The 10,769-nt window shown below is 44.2% G+C and overlaps 1 protein-coding gene and 1 non-coding gene across 2 annotated transcripts in view; one reads left to right on the top strand and one right to left on the bottom strand.

Moving 5' to 3' along the window:
- Positions 1-345: 345 nt before the first annotated feature.
- Positions 346-448, top strand: LOC115063077. The gene has a single exon (XR_003842954.1). It is a non-coding gene; the product is annotated as a U6 spliceosomal RNA (small nuclear RNA).
- A 7,155-nt stretch (positions 449-7,603) lies between these two features.
- LOC110325619 (transmembrane protein 180-like) overlaps positions 7,604-10,769 on the bottom strand; it is a 23,747-nt gene continuing 20,581 nt past the window's right edge. The window contains 2 exon segments of the mRNA XM_021203765.1: positions 7,604-7,660; positions 7,662-7,737. Of these exon segments, the coding sequence (XP_021059424.1) occupies positions 7,604-7,660; positions 7,662-7,737 (133 nt within the window).

Genomic DNA, 10,769 nt, shown 5'->3' with positions numbered 1-10,769 from the left:
TACAAGCCCATCTCCATGTTGGAGCCTTTGGTAAGAGTGTGAGATGTTTCATGGTGTGTTCAGCTCTTCCCTTGGTTTCTTTTCGCAGTGTTTGTTGTTTGTACATATAAAGGCTAGTGGGTTTTATGTGTTAATTTTGTGTCCTGGTACTTTAGTGAATTTATTTATCAGGTGTAGTGTTTTTCTGGAAAAGTCTTTACGATATCTTTGAGACAAGATTTTTCTTTGTGGCACCTCTAGGTTGGCCTTGAACTCATGACGTCGATTCTTCTGCCTCAACCTTCTGAATGCTGGGATTTAGGCATGAGCCACTATGTCCAGACCTCTCTTCTACTGAAGTAGAGAGTACTTTTTCAGCACATACACTAAAAATGAAACAAGACAGAGAGGATTAACAAGCTCCCTGCACAAAAATAACATGAAATTCTATAGAGTGGTACATGTCGTTAACCTTAAGGAGTAGGTATATGGCCACTTTCAAAAGGGAGAGCAAGGTCCAGAGAGAAATTTTATAGTAGTAGTAGTAGTAGTAGTAGTTGTTGTTGTTGTTGTTGTTGTTGTTGTTGTTTCAGGCCCACGAGATGGCACAGCAGGTAACTGCTTGCTACCAAGCCTGGCCTTCTGAGTTTAGCACACTTTACTATGTGACTAGAAGGAGAAGAACTGACTTCTGCAAGTTGTCCTCTGACCTTGGCAAGTGCATCTTAGTATATATACACAGACTTAAGACACACACATACACACAAACAAAATAAAGGTTTTTTTTTAAAGAGAGAACATTTGCATTTATCATCCTTACATCCATCGCTACATTTGTGTGTGTGTGTGTGTGTATGTGTGCATGCCTGCATGCGTGCATGTGTGTGTGTGTGTCTGTGCGTGTGTGCGTGTGTGCATGTCTGTGCGTGTGTGCGTGCATGCGTGTGTGTGTGCGTGTGTGTCTGTGCGTGTCTGTGCGTATGCGTGCGTGTGTGTGTGCATGTGTGTGTGTGTCTGTGCGTGTGTGTGTGTGTCTGTGTGTGTGCGTGTGTGTGTGTGCATGTGTGTGTGTGTGTTCTCAAACAAAACCTATCTAGACATCACTTGCCATCTTTCCTCCCCTCACACCTTGACAACTGACACTCTGCTCTCTGTGTCTAGGAATTTGACTCCAAGAGTCTCACATAAGTGACGTCAAAGTATTCTTCTATGGCTAGCATTTCACTCAGAATAATGTACTTATACTTCATCTATGCTGTAGCGTGTGACAGAATGTCATGCCTAAGGCTGAGTAGAATTCATACACACTGTTTACCCATCCGTCTGTCATCTTACCTTCTCCATGACATACACCCAGCCCTATAACATCTTTATCATCAAAAACAAATCAACATTTGCACCAGGACACAGGAGACCCAAAATCTAGTTATTTCTACTATGCTTTTCATGTGCACTTGGAACATCCATAACCCTGGCCATTTTATTTGCATAAATGGCAATGAGGGCTGGGGGATGGCTCCGTTTGTAAACTGTTTGCCTTCCATGGACAAGGATCTGAGTTTGATCCTTAGAACACACACAAGAAGCCAGTCACAGCAGTATGCGCCTGTGACCCCGCACCAGGGAAGCAGGGATCCTGGAGGTTTACCCATCAGTTAGGCTAATTAAAATGACAAGCTCCAGGTTCAGTGAGGGACTCTGTGTCAAAAATAGATAGATGATAGGTAGGTAGATAGATAGGTAGGTAGGTAGGTAGATAGATAGATAGGTAGATAGATAGATAGATAGACTGGTGGAAAGTAATGGAGGAAGACACTACTGATCCCTGACACCATGCAGACACAAACACATCCAGGTGCACACTCACACACATATATACACATCCATATATACACATGTACACACTTCCATACAAACACATCCATCCATGTGCACCTCACACACATGTACACACATCCATACAAAACAGTAATTAAGAAAACCACTCTCGACAGTCACATGCTTGTTTTCATTAAGGAATCATAAATCCTTGACCATTTCCTCAAACTCTAATATAAATGTATCTGTTCTTAGACAATTCATAAGAGAAGTGGAAATGTGTCTTCACACATAACCTTGAAAGTAAGTCTCACCATTTCAGAGTTCCAGAACACTCACAGAATGGGAGACAATCACCTCCAAACAGCACCTAACTGTGGCAAAGCTTACAAGTGAAGATGGTGGTATTTTAAGAACTGTGTAGAACAAATTATCAGCTCCTTGTGATCCAAAATAAAATCCTTTGTCATTCATGCATATCACATGCAGACGCACGTACATGCATACTCTATCATCTGTTTCATAGTGTGAAGCTTGCCCAGTCCACTGTGAAGCATCCAGGAAGAACTCAGGATATGAAACATGGGAAAAGTCATATTTCTGCCTCATAAAATTCTAGATGTAGGTCACAGCCTACTCATCCAGAAAGAGAGTCCCTTCCCACGTCCGTGCGTGGGTACTACCTGTCACTCGAAACAATGGTGGTATGTGCCTGGCGCCAGGCACTGTGCTGAGTGTCTTACATGTGTCCTTTCTTTCCATCCTCATAACTCTGGTGAGATTGTTTCTCTTATCCCCACCTTTTCCCTGCAGCATCCCCCAAGGCACCTCAAGTCTCCACTGCAAAGGGGGTGAGGCAAGGTTTTACACCTGGCAGTCTTACAGAATACCTTCACCACCTCGACACTCTGCTGCCTCCTAGTGCTGAGGGACAAGCCTCCACATGCTAGCACCCGCTCTGGCACCTGTTAAAACGCAGGTTTGCAGAATTCTCCCAGATGAATTAGTAAGAATTCAACAAACAGGGAGCTCTCAATGTGGATTACAAGGAGAAGACAGCGGGAGACTCTTCAGCAGAAGTAATGATACATTGAACAAAGTGCATTTGAGAGTCATGAGATATTTTATACAGTCTGCTGTGGTAATCCATAACAAAAGGTGACATTTTTTGATAGCGTCACATCTATGAGACAGGAAGAAGCAAGAAAACAACAAGAACAGGCACTATTATCAGCTTTGTGTTTCCAATGATAACTTGCCATCTTCAGTGTATAATGAATTTTGACAAATATATACAACTGTGTGACCTCCACCAAAATTAAGGATCAAAATAACCCCGAACCTTAAAGAACTCCTTTGTCTCTTTGTAATCAACATCCCACTCCAGGCTACAGCAGTCACTTCTGTGTCTTCTGCGCTGACCGGTTTGCCTTCTCCAGGGTGTCGTGTAAATGGAACCACACAACACAGTCTTTTGCATCTGACTTCTTGTACTTAGAGTAATGTGTTTGCATTCAGTAAACAGCCTTTTCATGCTGCACATTAATCCATGACAAAGATGTACCACAGCCGCGTTCCAGTCACAGGGTATCTGGGTTGTTTCTTTCAGTCTGTGGCATATGAATGATGCTGCGATGACGATTTCCATGAGTGTTTTATGTGGACATGAATTCTCATTTGGTCAAATGTGAAATGTATATTTGCATAGTAGAATACTTCCCACTTTTCAAAGCATCTATACCACCTTAATTCACGCCAAAAATGTGTGTTCCCCCCCCCCATCCTCCTCAGCATTTGGTTTACTGTCGGATTTTACTTCAGGTAATCCTAATTCTTTTTTTTCCAACATAATTTTTTATTGATTATTTGGGAATTTCACATCACACATCCTGATCACAGTTACTTCCCAGTCTTCCCAGCTCTGCTCTTCCACTGATGTGACCTCACCCCACCTAAAAAGAAGAGAAAAAAAAGTCCAACTTATGCTGCCCATAGACTCCTTGGAGCATGGTCAAACTCCCAGTGGCCAGCCCCTAAACAAAACTGGGTCCTTCCCCATCCGCAGCCCTTCCATAGGCCACCAGTTGTGGAAAGCTACACTTATCACAATTTGTAAGGGTTTTCTTAGATGACTTCCTGTCTAGACTGTTACTTTGGGGGTCAGGGTGCTAGGGGGTGTCACAGAAGCCTTCTATGTCCCTCTTTCTCAACTGTGACTCTGCAGTCATGGATAATACCACAGCTAAAGTAGCTTCTTTGATCTTTACAGTCAGGGAGAGTGCAGATCATAGGCTTACACACAGTATTTGGCAACAGCACAGCCCACAGATATCCACATAGTCTCTGGTGGCAGTACAGACCACGGACATCAACACAGCCCCCTGTGGCAGCACAGGACAAAGATATAAACATGACCTCTGGGCAACATGAGTCACAGACACCAAGATGGTCCCAGTGGCAGGCCAGCCCATGAACATCAACATGACTTCAGATGGGAGCACAGGCCAAAGACATCCACACAGCATCGGGAGTAACACAAGCCACAGAGGATTCTAATTCTTATGCAGTGCTATCTCAGTATTGTTTTGTTTTACATTTTCCTAACAAGCAATAATGCTAAGCACTTTTCCAAATTCTATGTGTCTTCTTTGATGAAATGTCTATTCAGATCTTTACATGCTTTTGTTTGCTTGTTTTGCTGTGTAGTCCTAACTGTCCTCTGCACCTTCTTCAAGACGGGGATGGTGCTGCGCCCAGGTTCCAGGCAGTTTCTCCTCCTCCAGCTATACTCCTCTGGAAACACCCTCACAGACCTACTGAAAGAAACATCTCCTCAGTGACTCCCAATCTAATCAAGACAATGAAGAGAACCATCACACTTTTATATTAAATATGAATGTTAGGCTCACTGTGTAACCCTGGCTGGCCTTGAACTTGCTTTATAAAGCAGACTGGCCTCAAACTCAGAGATCACCCTGCTTCTACCTCTGAGCCCTGAGATCAAAGGTGTGCACCACCACACCCAGATCCTTTCTCCATTTTTAAATCTGGATTTTTTTTTTTGAGACAGGGTTTCTCTGTGTAGCCCTGGCTGTCCTGAAACTCACTCTGTAGACCAGGCTGGCCTCGAACTCAGAAATCCGCCTGCCTCTGCCTCAGGATATTTGTTTTTATACATTTGGGTTGGATTTGCTATATGTTTTAGCTGTCAGCCCTTCTTGGGTGCATGGTTTGCAAATATTTTCTCCCAGTATATGGGATGTCTCCATTCTGTGTCCTTTAGTGTACAGAAACGACTCAGCTTTATATAACCCACTTCTTTATCCTGTTTTCCTTCACTGGTTGTACACCATTGCATCTTGGTTTTTTAATGTTTTTGATTAACTTCTACATGGTATGGTGAGGGTCAAATTTCATTCTTCCACATGTAGCCATCTACTTTTCTCAACATCATTTATTAAAAACACTGGCCTTGAATGGCTAAGATCAAATCTTCAGGTGACAACAGTTGCCAAGGATGTAGAGAAAGAGGAACACTTCTCCATTGCTGGTGGGATTGCAAACTGGTACAACCACTCTGGAAATCAATCTGGAGGTTCCTCAGAAAACTGGAAATAGATCTACCTGAAGACCCAGCTATACCACTCTTGGGCATATACCCAAAAGATGCCCCACCACATGCCACAGGGGCACGTGTTCCACTCTGTTCATAGCAGCCTTACTTGTGATAGCCAGAAGCTGGAAACAACCTAGATGTTCCACAATAGAAGAATAGATACAGAGAATGTGGTTCATTTACACAAAATGAAATACTACTCAGCTATTAAAAACAAAGATATCCTGAGTTTTGCAGGCAAATGGTTGGAATAGAAAATATCACTCTGAGTGAGGTAACTCAGACCCAAGAAGACATGCATAGTATATACTTACTAATAAGTGGAATATTAGAGAAAAAAAGTACAGAATACCCAGGATACAACCCACAGAACTTAAGAAGGCTAACAAGCCATAGGGCCCAAGTAAGGATCCCACTTGGGAGGGAGAAGAAAGCAATCACAGGAGAGGGGAGGGAGGGAGGAAGGGAGGGACATGAGTGGGAAAGGGGACAGGGAGGGGAAGAGGGGGACATGATAAGGTAGGGGGTGGGCCAGGGTGGGGGATCAGACTGAAGCTCTGAGGGAATGCAAACAGGCAACCTCTTAGGTAGGAGGTGGGGGAACCAGAGACCTGGGAGGTGAGAGGCTCTCAGGACTCAAATGAAATGCCCAACAACGGGGAGAGAGAACTTGTAGAGTTCACCTCCAGTAAAAAGATAGGGCATCAAGTTGCCATCCCTCAGTCAAAAACTCTGACCTAGAATTGTTCCTGTCTGAAAGAACTTCAGGATCAAAAATGGAGGAGAGCCTGAGGAAAAGGAGATCCAGCGACAGGTCCAAAGTGGGATCCAGCTCAGGGGAAGGCCCCAAGGCTTGACACTAATACTGAAACTATGGTATGCTTAAAAACAGATTAAAGAGTCAGATGCAGATATTTACACCCAACCAATGGACAGAAGCTGGTGACCCCCGTGGTTGTGTTAGGGAAAAGCTGGAAGAAGCTGAGGAGGAGGGCGACCCTGTAGGAAGACCAGCACACTCAACTAACCTGGACCCCTGGGATCTCACAGACACTGAGTCACCAATCAGGCAGCATAAAGCAGCTGATATGGGGCCCCAACACAACATACAGCTGAAGACTGCGGGGTCTGGACTCAGTCAGAGAAGACATACCTAACCCTCAAGATCCTGGAGACCCCAGGGTATGCAGAGGCCTGGTGAGGTGGAGACCCCAGGGTATGGGGAGGTCTGATGGGGTAGGGGGACATCCTTTTGGAGATGGGGGAGGAGGTGTGAAATGTGGAACCGCTGGAGGGTGGAACTGGAGGATAAAGTCTGGACTGTAAAAAAGATTAAAGAATAAAAAATTAAAAAACAAAACAAAACAAAACAAAAAAAAAAAAAAAACCTACCGCCCTTTTCCCGACTTGTATGTTTTGGGGCTCATTGTTGAAAACTCAGCTCACTGTAAATGTGGGAGTAATTTCCGGGTCTTTGTTCCTGTTCTAATGGTTCCTGTGTCTGCTTTTGTACAAGCAATACATAATAGTTTTGTAACACATTTCCAAGTCAAGGAGCGTAGTGACCTTCCCCGTTTCTCATCACAGGAAAAATATGCAGATGATGGTGATGCAGGGTTAATGGATGAGGTGTGGGTGAGGCTAGTCCTTGGTAGCATAGACTTATAATCCCAACTATCTGGGAGGCTGAAACAGGATTGCTAGTGCAGTGCCTGCCAGGGTGGCAATGTGACTTTGAAGCTATCCTGGACAATTTATTGAGACCCTGTTGTAAAACAAAAACATTTCAGTGGTAGAACATTTGCGTAACGTGCAAAAGGGTCCCTGCCCCAGAAGAAAAAAAGAGGAGGGAAGAATGCTGTCTTTTCATAAAAGTGATCAAAGAAGCAATATGAGATTTGAGGAACTTAAAAGGAGCAGTGTGCACTGATGGGTGGGCTCTAGTTACACAAGGCAGTCCGATGGTGAAGAGTCCCAGATCCCAGACTCTAAGAACACCAGGAAAAAAATTCCTTGGAAAGGCCTTAACTTAGAAAGTCAAAAAACACTCATAACATGCTGTCAGGTTTTACTTTATTTGCTCTGGATTTTAAACAAATGAGAGGATATAGATGGTTTCTGCCCTTGGGCACAGCAGAACCTGGAAGAACTGACAAGCACTTGAAGCGGTGGCACAGGCTTACACTGTGCTTACACTGTTCCTGAGCAGTCTCTTCTGTTCCTGATAGAGAAGGAGCTCCAAGTCAGAAATCTGCACTGTTGCAATGACCAGGGAGACCACACAAACCAAATTAAACATGCTGTCCTGAAGATCTAAAAGTATCCTAGAGGAGATGATGTACGACAGTTAATTTTTGTCCCAGAAGCTTCTTTTAAGTCAGAGCTATCTAACACGTGATATTCGGGAGCATTTTATCTATGAGCTCATTTAACTTGAGAAAGAGAAATTGTGTTGTGGAATTTTGATTCTTTCAAGAACCTGAGTAATTTCTTTCTTCTAGATGCACCTAGGAAAGGAAGGTGACATGTAAATTTATGACTACCTTCCCTGGTGACAATTGCTGCCTCTGTGATACAGAAGCACATGCCATGCATGAGAGGACAGAGAGCAGAGTCCAGGACACAGAGCAGAAGCTTTCAGTGTAGCCTTCGGCCAGCCATGGTAGTTAGTGTATGCTTGTAATCCCAGCACCCAGCAAGCGGAGGCAGGAAGACTGTGGATTCAAAGCTAACCTGAACTATGTCGGCAGTTCCAGGCTGACTTAGGACTGCACAGCAATACCTTGTCTGAAGGAAAACCAGTGGAGAATTCTATTGCTGGGCCTGATGATCCAGACCTGTAATTGCAGCTTACTGGGAAGCTGAGGCAAGAGGATTCCCAAGTTCAAGGCCTGTCTGAGCTACAGAGATGCATCCTCAATGCCAAGCTTTAAACAAAGTGAGTGACTCTAGACATTCATTTCTAGCACATATGATGGCTGTAAAAGTGTTACAATGGAATTTCTCGAGGTGTTAGACAAGCATGTTCTGTCAGAAGGTTTACCTTCTTTTAACAAGTGGGGTCTACAAGAGACTTCTCAGAGAAAATGCATAAACAGTTCTGAGCAATGCATACATATCAGCTGGAAATCTTCTGTCTAGAATCATATGCAAATACTCCAGCCACATTTACCTCCTCTCTCAAGCTCGGGAATGAAATGTTCCTGGTGCTCTGCTCTGGATTACGTTTGTTAGGTGTGGCCATCCCTCTGAACCCTCACTCATTAAACCTGCCCTTCGCCTTGACTCCTACATCGTGCAAGAACTAACGGCTACTCACCTACTTCCAAATTTCTTCTGCTGCTTCTAGGGTGCTGAGACAGCCACCAGGGCGAAGGTCAGCAGCTAGACTACTCATTGCATCCAGATGGTGGCCTCATTGTTACTCTGCCCAAATTCTCCGTGGAAAACTTCATTTCCAGAAGCATGTGGTAATTTGTTGTCTTGGAATTGTCTCTTCTAAGAAAACTCCTTTCCTTTCTTCTGTAGGAAACTGTGTCTGTCCTTGAGACTTGGTGGGGCCTAACTGCCCCACTCCAGGCCCAGCAGTCAGATATCCATACCTAGTCAGAGGAAGTCATGCCTTATGAATTACTGCTGCCTTAGTGGTAGGCATGTGACTCACATGATGCGTCTCAGGATCAGCCTGCAGACTTTTGATGTGTTGCTGAGTCAAAGGTGCATATTTATTCACAGCCTGGAGCTGTTCAGTCAGTAAGTCTGAGAGCTTTGTTGCTACTGAGAGGTAAAAGCTTGAAGCCAAAACGGAGGAGGTCAAAGGCTTCTGACATCATTTGAGATCCAGCTCTGCTGGATTTCTCACACATAGCCAGAAGGTCCACGTTCTGTTGAAGCTAGTCTGCACTACATTTCTGCCCCTTGTAGCCACAGTGGCCTGAAAGCATGCCTTTTCACACCAGCACTTATGCCCATGTTGCTGTAAATTAGTTGCTTTGACCCAGGCTGGGTGAAGGTGGGATGTAATTGGCCACAACCAATTAATTTGTCTCTTAAGACAAAAAGGTTTGAGACAGCTGAGTACAGATCTCCAGAAGGAGAGGACAAGGTCATGACTGTGCTTTTGAACTTGAGGCTGTGGAGGCTCATAAATGTGAGGTGTTGTTCGCCAGCCTTGATGCTCATTGATCTGAGCCACATGACACACTAGACGGGAGACAGTGGGTGCAGAATGCCAAGAGGCAGTGGAAACCCAAGTTCCACTTTGAAACAGAATCATGTCTCTAATAAAAAGAGAAGAAGGAAGTGGCCTAGTCAAGCCCTTAGAGAGGGGGCCACAACTAAGAGCCGCTCACTAGTCAGAATCATTACAATATGTGCTTTATGAAAAGGCTGCTTTCTGCTTGGCAGAGAGGCACCTCAGTGCTCTGGTCTCAGTGTTTCATTAGCAACAGGAGCCCATTATCCTCCAGCGTTCTCTAGTTATAACAGATTCCAGCTTCAGAAATATCCAGAAATTGGATTCCAGCTGCAAGGGGCTCTCTCTGGGAGATTTTCCACCTCTGAGATGAAACTGTCTTTTTTTCTTCTCCTGTTTCCCTGGGGAGAAGGGTCTGGAGAACACCTGTGGCGATTTGCAGAGTCAAAGCCTCTATTGAACATGTCTGCTTAGATTAGGGGAGGCTGGAGAGACGGCTCTGCAGATAATGAGCACTTGCTGCTCAAGCATGAGGACCCGAGTTTGCAGGCCAGCACCATGAAAAAAATCGAAAGTGCCAGGTATAGCTCCTCACACCTGTAACCCCAGTGCTGAGAGTTGAGGGGTGGGGGGAAGAGGTGGCACTTTCTGGCTACCAGTCTAAGGTTTAACAAGATGCTCAGTCTCAAGGTAGTAGAAAGTAGAACAGCAAAACATCCAACATCCTCCTTTAGCCTTCATGTATGTATACCCACACACATACATGCCTATCACATACTTGGACATGGGCACACACACACACAATCACTATCTCACTCACTCACAAAGTATCTTAAGCTACATGCTCAAAGGCAGCAAAGGAACATCCCAATGAATTTAACAACTTGGCAACTATCCTGTTAGGGGTTCATGAAAAACACACTTAGGCTTCTGTTGTACTGAATGGCTACACACTTTCCAAAGTACCTCTGAGTTCTACATTACTTCACAGGCTATCTTGAAATTCTTCAAAGATCTTGTTGCCTTTCAGGTTCTTTTCTTTTCTTTTCTTTTTATTTTGTTGTTGTTTTTTTTTTTTTTTTTTTTTTTTTTTTTTTTTTTTGAGACAGGGTTTCTCTGTATAGCCCTGGCTGTCCTGGAACTCACTCTGTAGACCAGGCT

The sequence above is a fragment of the Mus pahari genome, chromosome 1 (assembly GCF_900095145.1).
Source record: "Mus pahari chromosome 1, PAHARI_EIJ_v1.1, whole genome shotgun sequence".
Classification (NCBI taxonomy): Eukaryota; Metazoa; Chordata; class Mammalia; order Rodentia; family Muridae; genus Mus; species Mus pahari.
This window is presented reverse-complemented; position numbering and strand designations above follow the sequence as displayed.